Source organism: Salvelinus sp. IW2-2015, linkage group LG1 (assembly GCF_002910315.2).
Source record: "Salvelinus sp. IW2-2015 linkage group LG1, ASM291031v2, whole genome shotgun sequence".
NCBI lineage: Eukaryota > Metazoa > Chordata > Actinopteri > Salmoniformes > Salmonidae > Salvelinus > Salvelinus sp. IW2-2015.
Genome location: NC_036838.1, coordinates 46,846,487 through 46,868,124, shown reverse-complemented (window position 1 = coordinate 46,868,124; position 21,638 = coordinate 46,846,487). Strand labels below are relative to the sequence as shown.

The following is a 21,638-nucleotide window of genomic DNA, read 5'->3' as shown; positions in this document are numbered from 1 at the left end:
GAAAGCTTTTGTGAGTGTAATGGAGGAGTCTTTCTGTGAGTAGAGTTGTTCTTAGTTAGAGGCTCTGTGTTGACCAGGTGCTGTGCATTGGACCGACCGGCACAGGAAAGACCCTGACCATGTCTGACAAGCTGCTGAAGAACATGCCTGCTGAGTACATTACACACTTCCTTATGTTCTCTGCTCGCACCTCAGCCAACCAGACACAGGATTATATTGACAGCAAACTGGACAAGAGGTAAGCCTTTTACCAACATCTCTCTTTGTACTGTAGGATCTGTGCTGTAATGTCTAAAGGCAGTCTCATTCCTTTATATACTGACCTCTCTAACCAAAGCATGTATTTGTCAGGCGTAAGGGTGTGTTTGGGCCTCCCCTGGGGAAGTATTTTATCTTCTTCATTGATGACCTGAACATGCCCATTCTGGAGACCTACGGGGCCCAGCCCCCCATTGAGCTTCTCCGCCAGTGGATGGACCATGGAGGCTGGTATGACAGGAAGCAGATAGGTGAGGACCCTTCCTCCAAAGCTGAGTCTGCACATCTAGCTCCCATGGCTCTGTGAAGGCCACCAAATTGAACTCTGCCTTGTCCTGCAGGCACTTTTAAACACCTGGTAGACATCAACTTTGCTTGCGCTATGGGACCCCCAGGAGGGGGCAGGAACCCCATCACCCAGCGTTTCACACGCCACTTTAACTTCCTCTCCTTCACTGAGATGGAGGACGCCAGCAAGAAGAAGATCTTCTCTACTATCCTGGGCAACTGGATGGGTGAGACGGCCTGACTGCTGAAAATGTATCCAACTGATGTTCATTTTGGTGAAGGGTTGAGGGAGGCTAGGTATGGTTGAGGCACCAGTCACATTGAGGAGGTAGTTTGTTAAGTTGCTGCAATCCTTTCTAATATATTCTTTGCTTTCTTACAGATGGAAATATAAGTAAAAAGGAACCAGGGAGTAAGTCAGAGAGGGAGACAGAGAGACAGAAGAAGGAGAGAGAGAAAGAGAAGACTGACGCTCTAGAAATGTGTTACCATGCATCATTATTTTAAACTCAGCAAAAAAGAAACGTCCCCTTTTCAGGACCCTGTCTTTCAAAGATAATTCGTAAAAATCCAAATAACTTCACAGATCTTCATTGCAAAGGGTTTAAACACTGTTTCCCATGCTTATTCAATGAACCAAAAACAATTAATAAACATGCACCTGTGGAACGGTCGTTAAGACACTAACAGCTTACAGACRGTAGGCAATTAAGGTCACAGTTATGAAAACATAGGACACTAAAGAGACCTTTCTACTGACTCTGAAAAACACCAAAAGAAAGATGCCCAAGGTCCCTGCTCATCTGCGTGAACGTGTCTTAGGCATGCTGCAAGGAGGCATGAGGAATGCAGATGTGGCCAGGGCAATAAATAGCAATGTCTGTGAGATGCCTAAGACAGCGCTACAGGGAGACAGGACGGACAGCTGATCGTACTCGCAGTGGCAGACCACGTGTAACAACACCTGCACAGGATCGGTACATCTGAACATCACACCTGCAGGACAGGTACAGGATGGCAGCAACAATTGCCCGAGTTACACCAGGAATGCACAATCCCTCCATCAGTGCTCCGACTGTCCGCAATAGGCTGAGAGAGGCTGGACTGAGGGCTTGTAGGCCTGTTGTAAGGTTGTTCCTCACCAGACATCACTGGCAACAACGTCGCCTATGGGCACAAACCCACCGTCTCTGGACCAGACAGGACTGGCAAAAAGTGCTCTTCACCGACGAGTCGCAGTTTTGTCTCACCAGGGTGATGGTCGAATTCGCCTTTATCGTCGAAGGAATGAGCTTTACACCGAGGCCTGTACTCTGGAGCGGGGTCGATTTAGAGGTGGAGGGTCCGTCATGATCTGGGGCGGTCTGTCACAGCATCATCGGACTGAGCATGTTGTCATTGCAGGCAATCTCAACGTTGTGAGTTACAAGGAAGACATCCTCCTCCCTCATGTGGTACCCTTCCTGCAGGTTCATCCTGACATGACCCTCCAGCATGACAATGCCACCAGCCATACTGCTCGCTCTGTGCGTTATTTCCTGCAAGACAGGAATGTCAGTGTTCTGCCATGGCCAGCAAAGAGCCCGGATCTCAATCCCATTGAGCACATCTGGGACCTGTTGGATCGGAGGGTGAGGGCTAGGGCCATTCCCCCAGAAATGTCCGGGAACTTGCAGGTGCCTTGGTGGAAKAGTGGGGTAACATCTCACAGCAAGAACTGGCAAATCTGGTGCAGTCCATGAGGAGGAGATGACTGCAGTACTTAATGCAGTTGGTGGCCACACCAGATAGTGACTGTTACTTTTGATTTTGACCCCCCCTTTGTTCAGGGACTCATTTTTCAATTTCTGTTAGTCACATGTCTGTGGAACTTGTTCAGTTTATGTCTCAGCTGTTGAATCATGTTATGTTCATACAAATATTTACACATGTTAAGTTTACTGAAAATAGACCCAGTTGACAGTGAGAGGACGTTTCTTTTTTTGCAGAGTTTAGTAATTTATGTAGATTATTAATAAGAGTAGATGTTGATGAAATTCTAAAGTATTAAATTGTTGCTGGTCTTTTACACACACAAAAAGGAAAGTTCTCCATATGTCTTTGCTAATTTTATATCCAACCCATCTCCCATACCCCTCTCTTCCCTAAGGACCTGTTCCAGAGATTCAGCCTCTGAACGGGCCTCTGGTGGATGCCACTATCCGCGTCTACGCCACCATCACTTCGCAGCTCCTTCCCACACCAGCCAAATCCCACTACACATTCAACCTTAGGGACCTTTCCAAGGTCTTCCAGGGCATCCTGATGGCAGAGGCTACCAAGATAGAGGTGAATGACTGACGGCTCAAACAGGAGATCATACAGTATAGAAACCCTGAAAGGCTTTCAAACGGAGGATGTGTTGCTTGTTTTGATTCTCAGGACAAGATGCACTTGCTGCAGTTGTGGTACCATGAAAGCTGCCGGGTGTTCCAGGACCGGCTGGTGAGTGCTGAGGACCGGGACTGGTTTGATAAGCTCCTACAGGCCCGCATTGAGGAGTTTGGTTGCAGCTTTGAGGATGCTGTGCCCTGCCAGCCGGTCCTGTTTGGAGACTTCATGATCCCCGGAGCTGACAACAAAGCCTACCAGCTCATTGAGGACAGGGAGAAGGTGAGACTTCACTGCTAAACTTAAAGAGCAACTCCACCACTTTTCAACCTTGTTTTCATTATCTTCAGAACAATACCATTACCAACATACAGTATGTGAAAACAGCACATTTCTACAAAAATATAACGTTACAAAGTTCTACCCGATGGCTTCATCAAAAGTTAAAGCATTTTGATTTTCAAACACTATGAGATTTGCGGTGACGTGGGGAGCAAGAAAATACCCTCCCTTGGACTAGAAACTCGTTGCACTTTTTGAAAATCACTCTTTTTTTTTAGGACCTTTCTTCTTATCTTTTTAACCACATATCATAGAATCACACTGTTTTCACATATGTAGACACTGGTTTGGTATGGGAGATGATGAATATGAGGTTGAAAAGTGGCGGTATTGCCCTTTAAAAGACTTCCATAAAAACGTTTGGTGACACTACTAGGATAGTAGTGAGATTTATGGGTGTTTTTCATCCCAATACTGTCTTGTAACTCCCACAGCTGGCCAGAGTCATGGAGGAGTACATGGACGACTACAACCAGATCAGCACCACCAAGATGAAGCTGGTGCTCTTCATGGATGCCATCCAGCATGTGTGCCGCATCAGCCGCATCCTGCGCCAGCCCCTGGGAAACGCCCTGCTCCTGGGGGTCGGGGGCAGCGGGCGCCAGTCACTCACCAAGCTGGCCACGCACATGTGAGGCTCATACCTTCTATTTTATTAAACATCTGAAAGTATGTTACTGTGATAATATGGTGTTAATATGTTGTTTTACACCTCAGGTCAGACTATGAGTGTTTCCAGATTGAGCTCGCTAAGAACTACGGCCACACAGAGTGGAGGGAAGACCTCAAGAGCATCATGCTGAAGGCTGGCCTGCAGAATGTACAGATCACCTTTCTGTTTGTAGACACACAGGTGAGGACTTTTTCACAGTGTCAGCACTTACACATACCCACATATCGACATGTCCTCTAACCCTGTGTGTTTGACCTCAGATCAAGAGCGAGTCGTTCTTGGAGGATGTGAATAACATCCTGAACTCTGGTGACGTGCCCAACCTCTATGCGGTGGACGAGCAGGAGCGCATCCTGACTGCCATGAAGCCTGTGGTGCAGGACCTAGGCCAGCAGCCCACCAAAGCCAACCTCATGACTGCCTACATAAAAAGAGTCCGCAGTAACATCCACACCGTGCTCTGCATGAGGTCAGCCTCATGGCACCGTACCCTTACATGTACAGTGCATTCGGAAAGTATTCAGACCCGTCGACTTTTTCCACATTTTGTTACATTACAGCCTTATTCAAAAAATAATTAGATTTCATTTTTTCCTCATCAATCTACACACAATACCATGTAATGACAAACCCCCCCCCCCCCACAAATTGACATTTTTGCTAATTTCTTACAAATAGAAAAACAAAATTTCACATATCACATCACGCTGAAAAACATAAGTATTCAAACCCTTTACTCAGTACATTGTTGAAGCACCTTTGGCAGCGATTACAGCCTTGAGTCTTCTTAGGTATAACGCTACCGCCTTGGCACACCTATATTTGGGGAGTTTTTCCCATTCTTGTCTGCAGATCCTCTCCAGCTCTGTCAGGTTGGATGGGGAATGCCGCTGCACAGCTATTTTCACGTTTCTCCAGAGATGTTCGATTGGGTTCAAGTACGGGCACTGGCTGGGCCACTCAAGGACGTTCATAGACTTGTCCCGAAGCCACTCCTGCGTTGTCGTGGCTGTGTGCTTAGGGTTATTGTCCTGTGGGAAGGTGAACCTTCGCCCCAGTCTGAGGTCCTGTGCGTCCTGGAGCAGATTTCTATCAAGGATCTCTCTGTTCTTTGCTTCGTTCATCTTTCCCTTGATCCTGACCAGTCTCCCAGTCCCTGCCGCTGAAAAACATCCCCACAGCATGATGCTGCTAACACCGTGCTTCACCGTACGGATGTGGCCAGGTTTCTTCCAGACGTGACGTTTGGCATTCAGGCCAAAGAGTTCCATCTTGGTTTCATCAGATCAGAGAATCTTGTTTCTCATGGTCAGAGTCCTTTAGGTGCCTCTTGGCAAACTGCAAGCGGGCTGTCGTGCCTACTACTGAGGAGGGGCATCCATCTGGCCACTCTACCATGGCCTGATTGATGGAGTGCTGCAGAGATGGTTATCTTTCTGGAAGGTTATCCCTTCTCCACAGAAGAACTCTGGAGCTCTGTCAGAGTGACCATCGGGTTCTTGGTCACCTCCCCGACCAAGGCCCTTCTCCACCGATTGCTCAGTTTGGCCGGGCGGCCAGCTCTAGGAAGAGTCTTGGTGGTTCCAAACTTCTTCCGTTTAAGAATGATGGAGGCCACTGTGTTCTTGGGAACCTTCAATGCTGCAGTAATGCTTTGGTACCCTTCCCCAGATCTGTTCCTCGACACAATCCTGTCTCGGAGTTCTACTGACAATTCCTTCAACCTCATGGCTTGGTTTTTGCTCTGACATGCACTGTCAACTGTGGGACCTGATATAGACAAGTGTGTGCCTTTCCAAATCATGTCCAATCAATTGAATTTACCACAGGTGGACACCAATCAAGTTGTAGAAATATATCAAGGATGATTAATGGAAACAGGATGCACCTAAGCTCAAAGGGTCTGAATATTTATGTAAATAAGGTATTTCCGTTTTTAATTTTTAATACATTTGCATAAATGTCTAAAAACCTGTTTATGCTTTGTCATTATGGGGTATTATGTGTAGATTGATGCGGAATTGTATTTTATTTGATCAATTTTAGAATAAGGCTGTAACGTAACAAAATTTGGAAAAAGTCAAGGAGTCTGAATACTTTCCGAATGCACTGTATATCTGCCTATCACGCCTACACTGTCACTGTTGCACACACACTCCCTCACACACTCCGTCACACACTCACCACCATGCACACACCCACCCACAACTTTTGCTGCTGCCATACTGTTTACTATTATTAATCCTTCTACCGGTCACTTTCTCCTAATCCCCGCCTTCATGTACAGTGCCAGTCAAAAGTTTGGATACACCTACTCAGTCCATGGTTTTTCTTTATTTTTACTATTTTCTACTTTGTACAGTAATAGTGAAGACATTAAAAACTATGAAATAACAGATATGGAATCATGTAGTAACCAAAAAAGTGTTAAATAAATCGAAATATATTTTATATTTGAGATTCTTCAAAGTAGCCACCCTTTACCTTAATGAAAGCTTTGCACTCACCTGGAATGCATTTCAATTAACAGGTGTGCTTTGTTAAAAGTTTGAGCCAATCAGTTGTGTTGTGACAAGGTAAGGGTGGTACACAAGAACTGCTCAAATATGCAAARAGAAACGACAGTCCATCATTACTTTAAGACATGAAGGTCAGTCAATACGTTTCTTCAAGTGCAGCCATAAAAACCACCAAGCACTATGATGAAACTAGCTCTCATGAGGACCGGCACATGAAAGAAAGACCCAGAGTTACCTCTGCTGCAGAGGATAAGTTCATTAGAGTTACCAGCCATAGAAATTGCAGCCCAAATAAATGCTTCACAGAGTTCAAGTAACAGACACATCTCAACATCAACTGTTCAGAGGAGACTGTGTGAAACAGGCCTTCATGGTCGAATTGCTGCAAAGAAACCGCTACTAAAGGACACCAATAAGAAGACAATACTTTATTGGCCAAGAAAGACAAGCAATGGACATTAGACCAGTGGAAATCTGTCCTTTGGTCTGATGAGTCTAAATTTGAGATTTTTGGTTCCAAACTCTGTGTGTGTGGTTCCCACCGTGAAGCATGGAGGAGGAGGTGTGATGGTATGGGGGTACTTTGCTGCTGACACTGTCTGTGATTTTTTTTAAATTTTATTCAAGGCACACTTTACCAGCATGGCTACCACAGCATTCTGCAGCGATACGCCATTCCAGCTGGTTTGGGCTTAGTGGGACTATCATTTGTTTTTCAACAGGACAATGACCCAACACACCTCCAGGTTGTGTAAGGGATATTTGACCACAATCACCCAACATCAAACCAATTGAAATGGTTTGGGATGAGTTGGACAGCAGAGTGAAGGAGAAGCAGCCAACAAGTGCTCAGCATATGTGGGAACTCCTTCAAGACTGTTGGAAAAGCATTCCAGGTGAAGCTGGTTGAGAGACTGCCAAGAGTGTGCAAAGCTGTCATCAAGGCAAAGGGTGGCTACTTTGAAGAATCTCAAATATAATATATATTTTGATTTAAGAGTTTTTTGGTTACTACATGATTCTATATGTGTTATTTCATCATTTTGATGTCTTCACTATTATTCTACAATGTAGAAAATAGTTAAAAAAAATAAAGACGAACTCATCGATGAGTAGTCCAAACTTTTGACTGGTACTGTACATATCTACTTCATATTCTCCAGTATCCCTGCACATTGTACATTTTGGTACTGGCACTGACCCTGTGTATAGCTTCCTCTCTTATTTGATATTTGTCATGTTTTCTTTATTATTTATAGTTATATTTGTATTAGTTATACTACTACTGCACTGTTGGGAAGAGCTCGCATGGTAAGCATTCCACTGTTCTTGTGCATGTGACAATAAAACTTGAACTGAACTGCTCACTCACAGCATCTGAAAGGTACAGTAAAGAGATCAGCTAATGACTTGAACCTCTACTAATTTCTCTTTACCTCTCTCCACCCCCTTTTTTTTTACCTCACTTCCATCTCTTCCCTCACTCTCCTGTCCTTACCTATCTTCTCTCCACCTCTCCGTTCCTCACCACGCCCCTCCTCCTTGCCTCTTTTCCTCCTCTCCCCATGTCTAGTCCTATAGGGGAGGTGTTCCGTGCGCGGCTCAGACAGTTCCCGTCTCTGGTGACCTGCTGCACTATAGACTGGTTCAGTGCCTGGCCAGAGGAGGCCCTCCAGTCTGTGGCTGCCTCCTTCCTCTACGAGCTGCCAGAGCTGGAAGCCAGCCCCACCGCAATGAAAGGCCTGGTGAGGAGAAAGAGAGAGTGTTTGTTTGTGTTCTTGTCTCCTGCCAGCCTCCCCTCACCACTTTTGTGTCCCTGTCTAGATTATGATGTGTGTGGAGATCCACCAGATGGTAGCCAGGAAATGTGCGCAGTACCTGGCTGAGCTGTCCAGATATAACTATGTCACGCCCAAGAGCTATCTGGAGCTACTTGCAATCTTCTCCTCTCTCATCGGCCGCAAGAAACAGGAGCTGCACAGTGCCCGGCAGCGCATGAAGACTGGCCTGGACAAGGTGAGAGGAGGGACCCTCAATGCCACAATTTTTGTATCTAAGAGGTAGTCTTCTCTTCTGTGTCTTTTGCTTCAAATGTATTTTGTATGTTGCTTTAAATGTGTGTCTGTGTTCATATGGGACTGCGTTTAACCGTGTGATTTTACTGTGTGTCTGTGTGTGTCTATAGCTATTGAGGACAGCAGAGGATGTGAGTAAGATGCAGGAGGAGCTGGAGATGATGAGGCCTCTGCTGGAGGAAGCTGCCAAGGACACAGTATTCACCATGGAGAAGATCAAGGTAATTTAGACCAGGAAACCTCATCAGGCTCTTCAAACGCCTGCATATGCTGTATCCTTTATATAGCACATGTGTTATGCACGTTAATCTTTGTGTGTGTGTGTGTGTGTGTGTGTGTTGTGTGTGTGGGTGTGTGATGTGTGTGTGACAGGTGTGTGGGACATGTGTGTGTGTGTGTGTGTGTGTGTGTGTGTGTTGACAGGTAGACACTGTAGTTGCAGAGGAGACCCGTACGGCGGTGCAGGCAGAGGAAGCCAAAGCCTCACAGAAAGCATGTGTAGCCGGGGCCATCGCTGAAGACGCCCAGAAAGACCTGGATGAAGCGCTGCCAGCTCTAGACGCCGCCCTCACCAGCCTCAAGTCTCTCAACAAGAACGACGTTGTTGAGGTGACATTATTTTGCCCAGTAATGGTTGTACTTGTGGCTTGTTGTTTTCCTAGATTGCTCTGTACTGTATGAGGGTTGTTGTACTGTATGACTGGGTCTGGGTCTCTCCAGGTGAGGGCCATGCAGCGCCCGCCCCATGGGGTGAAACTGGTGATAGAGGCTGTTTGCATCATGAGGTCCGTCAAGCCTAAGAAGGTGGCCGGAGAGAAGCCAGGCACCAAGGTGGACGACTACTGGGAGCCTGGCAAGAGCCTTCTGCAGGACCCCGGGAAGTTCCTAGAGGGCCTCTTCAAATTTGACAAAGTATGTCAGTGTCCTGAGGACACGTTATCCCAAACAAAGCTTTTTACTTTCTTTCAGTTTAAAGGGAGCTTTTTGACTGGAATCATTTTGGCACTGATCTCCTCTGTAGGAAAATATCCCAGACTCCGTGATCAAATTAGTGCAACCCTACATTGATAATGAAGAGTTCCAGCCAGCCAACATTGCCAAGGTGTCCAAGGCCTGCACCTCCATCTGCCAATGGGTGCGAGCCATGCACGTGTACCACTTTGTGGCCAAGGGTGTGGAGCCTAAAAGGGTATGAATATATTTGCTTTAAATGCTGCCCTCTCTTGTACAACAAGACTATTGCATCTGTATATGCACTATTTGTGTGAGTGTTGATGTGTGTATCTTTCCTTCCTGTGTGTGTGTGTGTGTGCTCACGCAGAAAGCTCTGCAGGAGGCCCAGGAGGACCTGGCTGTGACCCAGCTCATCCTGGACGATGCCAATGAGAAGCTGGCACAGGTGGAAGAGGGCATCGCAACGCTGCAGGCCAAGTACCACGACTGTCTGGCCAAGAGGGACGAGCTGGACAACAAGTGCCAGCTGTGTGAGAACCGCCTGGTCCGCGCAGACAAGGTCAGAGAGAGAGAGACGGGGACAAAGCTTCTGCATTGCTTGCTGTTTGGGGTTTTAGGCTGGGTTTCTGTATAGCACTTTGTGACATCTGCTGATGTAAAAAGGGCTTTATAAATACATTTAATTGATTGAAAGCTCACTGATAACAACACACATATTTGCACTGGCTTGGCAGGTGCAGGACAAATCTAAAAGGATATAGAGGCCAGACCATACACAGTTGACTTGGGTTGCAAAGATTTTATACAAAATTACCAGATTTAAAAAAAATCTGGGTTATTAACGGGTCATTTTGGTAATCTGTGTAAGTTTTGGTAATTTAAACTTGATTAATATACAGTTGAAGTTGGACATTTACATACATCTTAGCCAAATACATCTAAACTTTTTTCACAATTCCTGACATTTAATCAGAGTAAAAATTCCCTGTCTTATGTCAGTTAGGATCACCACTTTATTTTAAGAATGTGAAATGTCAGAATAATAGTAGAGAGAATGATTTATTTCAGATTTTATTTCTTTCATCACATTCCCAGTGGGTCAGAAGTTTACATACACTCAATTAATATTTGGTAGCATTGCCTTTAAATTGTTTAACTTGGGTCAAACATTTCGGGTAGCCTTCCACAAGTTTCCCACAATTAATTGGGTGAATTTTGGCCCATTCCTCCTGACAGAGCTGGTGTAACTGAGTCAGGTTTGTAGGCCTGCTTGCTCGCACACGCTTTTTCAGTTCTGCCCACACATTTTCTATAGAATCGAGGTCAGGGCTTTGTGATGGCCACTCCAATACCTTGACTTTGTTGTCCTTAAGCCATTTTGCCTCAACTTTGGAAGCGTGCTTGGGGTCATTGTCCATTTGGAAGACTCATTTGCAACCAAGCTTTAACTTCCTGACTGATGTCTTGAGATGTTGCTTCAATATGTCCACATAATTTCCCTTCCTCATGATGCCATCTATTTTCTGAAGTGCACCAGTCCCTCCTGCAGCAAAGCACCCCCACAGCATGATGCTGCCACCCCCGTTCTTCACGGTTGGGATGGTGTTCTTTGGCTTGCAAGCCTCCCCCTTTTTCCTCCAAACATAACGATGGTTATTATGGCCAAACAGTTCTATTTTTGTTTCATCAGACCAGAGGACATTTCTCCAAAAAGTACGATCTTTGTCCCCATGTGCAGTTGCAAACCGTAATCTGGCCTTTTTATGGTGGTTTTGGAGCAGTGGCTTCTTCTTTGCTGAGCGGCCTTTCAGGTTATGTCGTTATAGGACTCGTTTTACTGTGGCTATAGATACTTTTGTACCTGTTTCCTCCAGCATCTTCACAAGGTCCTTTACTGTTGTTCTGGGATTGATTTGCACTTTTCATTCATCTCTAGGAGACAGAACGCGTCTCCTTCCTGAGCGGTATGACGACTGCGTGGTCCCATGGTGTTTATACTTGCGTACCATTGTTTGTACAAATGAACGTGGTACCATCAGGTGTTTGAAATTGATCCCAAGGATGAACCAGACTTGTGGAGGTCTACAATTTATTTTCTGAGGTCTTGGCTGATTTCTTTTGATTTTCCCATGATGTCAAGCTAAGAGGCACTAAGCTTGAAGGTAGGCCTTGAAATACATCCACAGGTACACCTCCAATTGACTGAAATGATGTCAATAAGCCATGACATCATTTTCTGGAATTTTCCAAGCTGTTAAAAGGCGCTGTCAACTTAGTGTATGTAAACTTCTGACCCACTGGAATTGTGATAACAGTGAATTATACGTGAAATAATCTGTCTGTAAACAATTGTTGGAAAAATTACTTGTGTCATGCACAAAGTAGATGTCCTAACCGACTTGCCAAAACTATAGTTTGTCAACAATAAATTTGTGGAGTGGTTGAAAAACGAGTTTTAATGACTCCAACCTAAGTGTATTTAAACTTCCGACTTCAACTGTATATATATATTTATTTATTTTTCTCCCCCCCCCCTTTATATCTGTGTCCATGTTGTCCATGGTTTTCTGGTAGATAGAACATATGGTTCAAGAGAAAGTAGCAGTACTTAATTTGTAAATTGGGAGGTGCCGGATGTTATGCTGGTGAATGAGGACCCAAAAGCGACGTAATAGTAACAGAGTCTTTATTCCAGTATTAAACAAATAATGATTCTCCTGGATATTATCAATGGTAAATCCAAAACAGGAAACGACCACAGACTGCAGGTCGCTTCAGGAAGGCACTGGCCGTAGCTGACATAGACACCTGCTCACACGCAGCATCTGAAGAAGGCAAAGAACACGACAGGGCGGAACAAGGACACAGGACAGCAAACATCAAACAAGAATCCGACAAGGACAGAAGCGGAAAACAGAGGGAGAAATAGGGACTCTAATCAGAGGGCAAAATAGGGGACAGGTGTGAAAGAGTAAATGAGGTCGTTANCCATTCCTCCTGACAGAGCTGGTGTAACTGAGTCAGGTTTGTAGGCCTGCTTGCTCGCACACGCTTTTTCAGTTCTGCCCACACATTTTCTATAGAATCGAGGTCAGGGCTTTGTGATGGCCACTCCAATACCTTGACTTTGTTGTCCTTAAGCCATTTTGCCTCAACTTTGGAAGCGTGCTTGGGGTCATTGTCCATTTGGAAGACTCATTTGCAACCAAGCTTTAACTTCCTGACTGATGTCTTGAGATGTTGCTTCAATATGTCCACATAATTTCCCTTCCTCATGATGCCATCTATTTTCTGAAGTGCACCAGTCCCTCCTGCAGCAAAGCACCCCCACAGCATGATGCTGCCACCCCCGTTCTTCACGGTTGGGATGGTGTTCTTTGGCTTGCAAGCCTCCCCCTTTTTCCTCCAAACATAACGATGGTTATTATGGCCAAACAGTTCTATTTTTGTTTCATCAGACCAGAGGACATTTCTCCAAAAAGTACGATCTTTGTCCCCATGTGCAGTTGCAAACCGTAATCTGGCCTTTTTATGGTGGTTTTGGAGCAGTGGCTTCTTCTTTGCTGAGCGGCCTTTCAGGTTATGTCGTTATAGGACTCGTTTTACTGTGGCTATAGATACTTTTGTACCTGTTTCCTCCAGCATCTTCACAAGGTCCTTTACTGTTGTTCTGGGATTGATTTGCACTTTTCATTCATCTCTAGGAGACAGAACGCGTCTCCTTCCTGAGCGGTATGACGACTGCGTGGTCCCATGGTGTTTATACTTGCGTACCATTGTTTGTACAAATGAACGTGGTACCATCAGGTGTTTGAAATTGATCCCAAGGATGAACCAGACTTGTGGAGGTCTACAATTTATTTTCTGAGGTCTTGGCTGATTTCTTTTGATTTTCCCATGATGTCAAGCTAAGAGGCACTAAGCTTGAAGGTAGGCCTTGAAATACATCCACAGGTACACCTCCAATTGACTGAAATGATGTCAATAAGCCATGACATCATTTTCTGGAATTTTCCAAGCTGTTAAAAGGCGCTGTCAACTTAGTGTATGTAAACTTCTGACCCACTGGAATTGTGATAACAGTGAATTATACGTGAAATAATCTGTCTGTAAACAATTGTTGGAAAAATTACTTGTGTCATGCACAAAGTAGATGTCCTAACCGACTTGCCAAAACTATAGTTTGTCAACAATAAATTTGTGGAGTGGTTGAAAAACGAGTTTTAATGACTCCAACCTAAGTGTATTTAAACTTCCGACTTCAACTGTATATATATATTTATTTATTTTTCTCCCCCCCCCCTTTATATCTGTGTCCATGTTGTCCATGGTTTTCTGGTAGATAGAACATATGGTTCAAGAGAAAGTAGCAGTACTTAATTTGTAAATTGGGAGGTGCCGGATGTTATGCTGGTGAATGAGGACCCAAAAGCGACGTAATAGTAACAGAGTCTTTATTCCAGTATTAAACAAATAATGATTCTCCTGGATATTATCAATGGTAAATCCAAAACAGGAAACTGAAATCCTCTCGTCAATAGAGAGGAACGACTGGAGACGCGACCACAGACTGCAGGTCGCTTCAGGAAGGCACTGGCCGTAGCTGACATAGACACCTGCTCACACGCAGCATCTGAAGAAGGCAAAGAACACGACAGGGCGGAACAAGGACACAGGACAGCAAACATCAAACAAGAATCCGACAAGGACAGAAGCGGAAAACAGAGGGAGAAATAGGGACTCTAATCAGAGGGCAAAATAGGGGACAGGTGTGAAAGAGTAAATGAGGTCGTTAGGAGAATGAGAAACAGCTGGGAGCAGGAACGGAACGATAGAGAGAGAGAGCGAGAGAGGGAAAGAGGAAGGGAGAGAGAGAGGGATAGAAAGAGGGAAAGAACCTAATAAGACCAGCAGAGGGAAGCACAGGGACAAGACATGATGATCAAAGACAAAACATGACACCGGAAACAAAAAGTTAGCACAAGAGAAGGGTGACCTGAAGAGCTCTGAGGTACCGGAACACATTAAAAGAATCGCCTTTATAATAAAACATTGCATGCATATCATCATATTTGTGTGGTGGCATAGAGCAGTAGAGTAGGTAGAGGCACTTGCAGAGGTTGCACACATGGGAAAAATTAGGCAATTTCATGCAATTCTATGCCATTTTACATGGCTGCCGACTTAAGCAGAATCTTTTTTTAATACTGCAAAAATGATTGAAGTGACAGATGCCTTTTACATGGACTAACCTTGTCAAGACAACCTTGTCTTGAATCCATGAATATCCTAGGCCAAGGTGTGTAGAATATTTGGAAATTATAGTTCTAAAAAACTGACTCACCCAATGATGCACAGCTCACTCACCGGCGATGGCCGATGCGCTCGTGCCAAAAGCCTATCTCGCTCGTTTTACTTAAAAAAAAAAAATGCTGTTCACTCAATAGGCCAATTTGGAAGTTGATAAAATATGTTGGACACATCAGACACATTAGAGTCTTCTCTTTTCAGCAGGAGCCATTTGCATTAAAACCTGTGTTTTCCCACGATTGCATTTGAAATATTGCGAAAGGCCTGTTTTGGCTGTTTGCTGTTCACTGACAGATTTGCCACACTTTACCGACTGAAGGCGATGCCTTGTGATTGAGCTACACACAATCCACAGCTAGGCTATTTAAAGAAAAATAAGCTATTGATCTCTAGGTTACAATGTTGCGCAAACCATAAACCGGCCGGCCAAACCAGAATCAATTCTAGAATATCAGGCACGGGCTAAAAAAAACATTTTTACATTTACTTTTTTTTAGGGGGCAGCAGAATTACAGAGGAGGCAACTCAAATGAACTCTGACCACTTTTATTTGAATCTTTACATTTCAAACAGTGATCCGGCTCAAAGCACTGCAAAATAGCATAATTAATAAAAAAACATAAAATGACTTCTAATGTAATTGCAATTAACTCTTCCAACTATTGACTTGTTTCACAACTGCCATCAGTTTGGCCCTGCAACATTTGCAACAAAGATATGTTGACAAACAGTACTTCAAGGCGACTCCACTTCCTGATTTGGCCTCGTTTGGTTTATTAAGAAATGCTTCTTGATTTGGCCATGACTGAATTCAAACGTGAGTTGGTTTCGAGGTGTGGTTTGATGTGGGTGTCTGTTGTGTGTGTTCGCAGGTGGGAAGAGTTAGCCAAATTATTTTTGCCAATTAGATTCATTCGGCTGGTGTGAGACTGTGGCAAAATTGGTTTGACTTTGGATAGCCTATCTCTGGGGATAGTTAGGAACCGTCAATAAATTACACAATGTAAATTGAACAATATAGTCGTCTTGCACATCTTTTAGGTGTCTCATAAATGCTTTCAATATTTGTATATTAATTTCTACAATTTACGTTGATTAGGATTTTTAATTCATTGAAATTTGGAGCTATTGACTATTTAAAATATTGTACAATGTACATTGTGTAATTTACTAATGGTCCATAACTTGCCCCATAGGGATATCGAATGTCAAACCAAATTGACCATGGCCATTAAAATAAACCCAACCCATGGAATACTGTTACGGTACCCTTCATTCCGTGACATCCATTTTTTTTCCTATCATCTCGCAAATCTCCATTTTGGACAAGACTGAATTATCCTATTTACACTTTGTAGTACATTTTTACACTAGAGTAAATGTTTCTGACTCATATCGATGCCACATAGGCCATTTTCAAAACGAGAAGTTGTTTTGAAAGTCACTCTTTAAATAAAATAATAACTTGTAAAAATATAAAGGATATTCCATGTAGAAACAGCAACGTATTAAATTTGTTGATGGGTTATACTTAGTATAATGTTTCACAGCTTTATGATTCTATTTTCCACATTAGAAATATCATATTTTATATATTTTATATGTTATTAAAATGACCTAAAATCCTTGGAAGTTAAAAAAAATTATGTGAGTTTACTGGTACATTTCCAAAATTACCAGTAATATTCTCCACTTTGCAACCCTACTATTGACTGTTACTCTGTCACTTTGTTCTTTTCATTTTACACAAGTTTTCCCCCCCCCTTCCAATGTAATTTCTGCAATGCCATATTTATTTACATCAGACATAACTCAGTGTTGTCTACTGTGTCTGTGGGTGCTGATGTTATGAGTGTTGTGTGTGTCTCTCCAGCTGATTGGAGGGCTAGCGGATGAGAAGGTGCGTTGGAAGGAGACCGTGCAGCACCTGGAGTACATGGTTAATAACGTGTCAGGAGACGTGCTGCTAGCAGCAGGATATGTGGCCTACCTGGGACCCTTTACTGTGAGTGCTGCTCTGTTGTTGTGCTACTGTTACATGTATGTGTTGTGCTGTGGTATTAGTCAGAGTTTTGTCACAGTAAGTAGTGCTTTTAGGTATTTTGTGGAGAGAATGACCCATGGATGACCATTGTGTTGATTTGGTGAGCTGTCTGTATATGACCTTGACAGGGAGAGTACCGGGCCTCCATGGCAGATGAGTGGCTGCGTGGCTTTAAAGAGCAGGGGGTGCCCCACACAGAGGAGCCCAACCTCATCAGCACTCTAGGGGACAAGGTCAAGATCCGCTCCTGGCAGGTTAGAACCCCTCACAACACTACTAGCACAGATACAACATAATATCCTATATCAGACTGACCCGTGGTGTCAAATAATATAGCAATGTAAAATACTCCCAATATCCCATTGTGTGTGTGTGTGTGTGTGTGTGTGTGTGTGTGTGTGTGTGTGTGTGTGTGTGTGTGTGTGTGTGTGTGTGTGTGTGTGTGTGTGTGTGGTGTGTGTGTGTGTGTGTGTGTGTGTGTGTGTGTGCGTGTGTATAGATCACAGGGCTGCCTAAGGATAACCTGTCGGTGGAAAACGGTGTGATAACACAGTACTCTCAGCGCTGGGCTCTTTTCATCGACCCACAGGGACAGGCCAACAAGTGGGTCAAAAACATGGTGAGAATGTTCAGTGATTCCTGTGTACTGGTCTGATTCCAAACATAGTCCACAGAGGGAGCCATAGAGCTAATACTCTCATTATCCACAACCATTACTGCACAGCTTTAGATAGTATCTTTAGAAAATAGAGAGAACCAAAATGTCCTGCTTTACATTGTGTAAGTAAATGTTGTTTTATTTCAGCATCTGTATGTAAGGAGACACCTGTATTTAAAAGGGGATATGGTCATATATTTCCTATGTATATGCAGAAGCTGTTGGTTAGACATGATGGTTGAACCCTGCTTCATTTTTCCTCTCAGGAGCGTGACAATGGATTGGACGTAATGAAGCTGAGTGACCGGGACTTCCTGCGTAGTCTGGAAAATGCCATTCGCTTCGGGAAGCCTTGCTTACTGGAGAACGTCGGAGAGGAACTAGACCCTGCTCTAGAACCCGTCCTACTGCGACAGGTCCTTACCTAGGGCACATAACACGTCGATACAACACTCAGTCAACACACAATAAAGTCAACTCATTGCAGTTGTTGCTTGTTGTCGCCCTCAGACGTTCAAGCAGCAGGGCAGCACAGTTCTGAAGCTTGGAGACGCTGTCATTCCCTACCACGATGACTTCAAAATGTACATCACCACCAAGCTACCCAACCCACACTACTCCCCTGAGATCTCCACTAAGGTTACCCTCATCAACTTCACCCTGTCCCCCAGGTATTGTGCTCACCCACCTTCACTTCACTTCACACTGGCCCCTTCTCCCTGGCCGGTTGACCCCTGACGTGTGTGTGTGTGTGTGTGTGTGTGTGTGTGTGTGTGTGTGTGTGTGTGTGTGTGTGTGTGTGTGTGTGTGTGTGTGTGTGTGTGTGTGTAGTGGTCTGGAGGACCAGCTGCTGGGTCGGGTGGTGGCTGAGGAGAGGCCTGACCTGGAGGAGGCTAAGAACCAGCTGATAGTGAGTAACGCTCGTATGAAGCAGGAGCTGAAGGAGATAGAAGACCAGATCCTGTTCCGCCTCAGCTCCTCAGAGGGAAACCCTGTGGACGATGAGGAACTCATACGGGTGCTGGGAGCCTCCAAGATCAAGGCCGGAGAGATCCAGGTCAGACATGGGGAGCAGTGTAACCACCACACTTCAACTTGACCCCTTTTGATTTCCCAAAATAAGGCTTTTACATGCGAAGAACATACTGTTACTGTTCAATCAACTGTTGAGTCGTTGATGTGGCACTATGACCATACAAAGGCTGATGTCATTGTCAGGCCAAAGTGATGGTGGCTGAGGAGACAGAGCGGGACATTGATGCCACTCGTCTGGAGTATGTCCCTGTGGCTGTGCGTACTCAGATCCTCTTCTTCTGCGTATCGGACCTTTCCAACGTGGACCCCATGTACCAGTACTCCCTGGAGTGGTTTTTGGGCATCTTCATGTCGGGCATTGCCAACTCCGAGAGGGCAGGTAAAGAGAACTCACCCACATAAATGTAGACACACACATACTGTATTTGTACGCATTTTAGGACAACCCTTTCACAACTGAATGCTTAACTGCTAACTGCTTAACTGCTTAACTGCTAACATCACAGCAATGTAGCATGTATCATTAAGCACCAAAGGTAGCATGAATATATCCAACCCCCTTAATAAACTCTTTTCCCATTTTGTTGGCCCTGTGTGTCCCCCCCAGACACGGTGGAGCAGAGGATCATCAACATCAATGAGTTCTTCACCTTCAGCCTCTACAGCAACGTGTGCCGCTCTCTGTTTGAGAAGCACAAGCTCATGTTTGCCTTCCTGCTGTGCGCTCGCATCATGATGAATGAGAACAAGATCGATATGGTAGGAGGAACTGGTGGTGTTTAGTGTTTGGTCTGTATTGTTGTTTTTAAAGTGTATCTGTGCTCATACTCTGTTTGTGTTCCACCTGCCAGTCTGAGTGGCGGTACCTGCTGGCGGGGGGCATGCCCCAGCAGCAGCTGTCCAACCCTGCAGTGAGGTGGCTGTCTGAGCGTGCCTGGCAGGACATCTTGGGCCTCAGCGCTTTGCCCACCTTCAACAGCCTGGCAGACAGCTTCCCCAAACACATGAAGGCCTTCAAGAGGATATTTGACAGCAGCGAGCCAAACAGGTCTTCACAAACACAGAAGCTACATATTTTATATGCACAGCTAGGGTTGTCCTGATACCCGTATCGCAATACCACAATACTTGATTTTCCATGTCAAAAAAGAAAACATCAGGCAGACTGAACTTTATGGTCCTATGTAAAGTATTGTGTACTATAGCCAAGAAATGTAGTCCGCTTCATGTTTTGTTCACTTGCCATGATACTTCTGATTATCGTGCCACTGATATTGTGCTTGCCAACCCTTCACTCTTAGGAAAAGGGTTCCAAAAGGCTTCTTCGTTTGGCTGTCCCCATAGGAGAACCCTTTTTAGTTCCATGTAGAACCATCTTTTGAAAGGAGTTCTAGATTGAACCCAAAGGGGTTCTACCTGGAACCATAAAGGGTTCTTCAAAGGGTCATCCTATGGGGACAGTTTAAGAACACTTTTAGGTTCTAGATAGCACCTTTTTTTCTAAGAGTGTAGACACAACACATGCTAGTTTGCAGTGTGTCAATAGATACTGCAAATTACACCTACTCTGACTGCTGACTGGTGTCCATGGATGTGTGCGTGTGTGTCTAGGGAGCCGGTCCCAGGGGAATGGAATACCCAGCTGGACTCTTTCCAGAAGCTGTTGATATTGCGCTGCCTGAGAGCTGACCGCATGACTCACGGCCTGCAGGACTTTGTTGCTGCTCAGCTGGGCCAGCGCTTTATAGAGCCACAGGTGCTGCACTTTTGCCTTTCTGGGTAGTGAAGACATCCTAAGTTGCATTTACCTCAGTGCCACTGTCAATGCCATCTTTAGTATATGTTGTTTTGCCTTGTATCCAACTCAGTGTAAACACTTTGCCACCAGGTTTATTTTAAAACCATTTGGCTTAAATATTTACAATATTTTTCCCAATGTAGGTCACCTCATTGTTTATTTGATGTTTCTCATACCTCGTTCTGTACTGTACCTCTCTCTCCTTACTCCCTCCCTACCTCCCTCCTTCCTTCCATCCCTCCCTCCTTCCTTCCATTTCTCCCTCAGGCATCAGATCTGTCTGTTGTATTTAAGGAGTCGTCCCCCTCCACGCCGCTCATCTTCGTCCTATCTCCCGGAACCGACCCTGCCGCTGACCTCTACAAGTTTGCTGACGTCATGAAGTTCTCCAAGAAGATGAGTGCCATCTCCCTGGGCCAGGGGCAGGTCAGTATGGCCTGGGGAATGCCTGGGAAAACTCACTCCTCCCACCCACGAGACATCCCACTGGAAATTAGTCCTCCCAATGAGGTCACTCTCATTTGTCATGCTAAGAAAAGCTTAGTCTCCCCACCTCAGTGATAATTACCAGTCTATTTCTAGCCAGAGGACTAGGACTCTGTGTCCTGTATGTATCCCCTTCTAAAGACGTGCTACATTCACCATCACCATGAGTGCAAGCCAGTCTGAGAAATAACTGAGACAGACAGAATCAAGCCCAGGCTCAAAGTCATGATGTTTGAACCTAAGCCTTGTGATATCTACAGTATTTCACTGTCATGTTGGTATCATCTTGAGACCTCTGTGCAACTGGTCCTGTCTGTTGTGGTTGTGTGTCAGGGTCCCTGGGCTGAGGCCATGATGCACAGTGCCATGGAGAGGGGCAAGTGGGTCTTCTTCCAGAATTGTCACCTGGCACCCAGCTGGATGCCCTCCATGGAGAGACTCATTGAGAACATTGACACAGATAAGGTGGGCTCACCTAGAAGAATACACATCCACACAAACACACAACTGAAGCTATACAGTAAAGCGAGATGTAGAAACCTTTGTCACTCTTAAACCTGCCAACACCCTATTCACTCCTCTTTAGGTACACCGGGATTTCCGTCTGTGGCTCACCAGCCTGCCCAGCAACAAGTTCCCCGTGTCTATTCTGCAGAATGGCTCTAAGATGACCATCGAGCCTCCCAGAGGCATCAAGGCCAACCTGTTGAAGACCTACCTAAGCCTGAATGATGACTTCATCACTACCTGCACCAGGGTCTGGCTCCTCTCACTCCCATACTATACTGTGTACTGTATTGTGTAATTCAAGTGGAAAACTACATACCC

The 21,638-nt window shown here is 44.9% G+C and overlaps 1 protein-coding gene across 1 annotated transcript in view; it reads left to right on the top strand.

Annotated features, from left to right (window-relative positions):
- Nucleotides 1-21,638, top strand: part of dnah1 (dynein, axonemal, heavy chain 1) — a 59,281-nt gene that overhangs the window by 24,632 nt on the left and 13,011 nt on the right. Inside the window, exons 42-69 of the mRNA XM_070447323.1 lie at nt 78-238; nt 352-509; nt 600-773; nt 2,696-2,874; nt 2,968-3,198; nt 3,693-3,889; nt 3,976-4,111; nt 4,192-4,400; nt 8,024-8,195; nt 8,275-8,466; nt 8,636-8,746; nt 8,949-9,134; nt 9,246-9,437; nt 9,547-9,714; nt 9,847-10,038; nt 16,663-16,794; nt 16,962-17,087; nt 17,333-17,452; nt 17,758-17,907; nt 18,002-18,162; nt 18,323-18,548; nt 18,710-18,905; nt 19,134-19,285; nt 19,378-19,574; nt 20,138-20,282; nt 20,592-20,750; nt 21,144-21,275; nt 21,397-21,567. Of these exons, the coding sequence (XP_070303424.1) occupies nt 78-238; nt 352-509; nt 600-773; nt 2,696-2,874; nt 2,968-3,198; nt 3,693-3,889; nt 3,976-4,111; nt 4,192-4,400; nt 8,024-8,195; nt 8,275-8,466; nt 8,636-8,746; nt 8,949-9,134; nt 9,246-9,437; nt 9,547-9,714; nt 9,847-10,038; nt 16,663-16,794; nt 16,962-17,087; nt 17,333-17,452; nt 17,758-17,907; nt 18,002-18,162; nt 18,323-18,548; nt 18,710-18,905; nt 19,134-19,285; nt 19,378-19,574; nt 20,138-20,282; nt 20,592-20,750; nt 21,144-21,275; nt 21,397-21,567 (4,725 nt within the window). The remainder of the gene's footprint in view (nt 1-77; nt 239-351; nt 510-599; nt 774-2,695; nt 2,875-2,967; nt 3,199-3,692; nt 3,890-3,975; nt 4,112-4,191; nt 4,401-8,023; nt 8,196-8,274; nt 8,467-8,635; nt 8,747-8,948; nt 9,135-9,245; nt 9,438-9,546; nt 9,715-9,846; nt 10,039-16,662; nt 16,795-16,961; nt 17,088-17,332; nt 17,453-17,757; nt 17,908-18,001; nt 18,163-18,322; nt 18,549-18,709; nt 18,906-19,133; nt 19,286-19,377; nt 19,575-20,137; nt 20,283-20,591; nt 20,751-21,143; nt 21,276-21,396; nt 21,568-21,638) is intronic.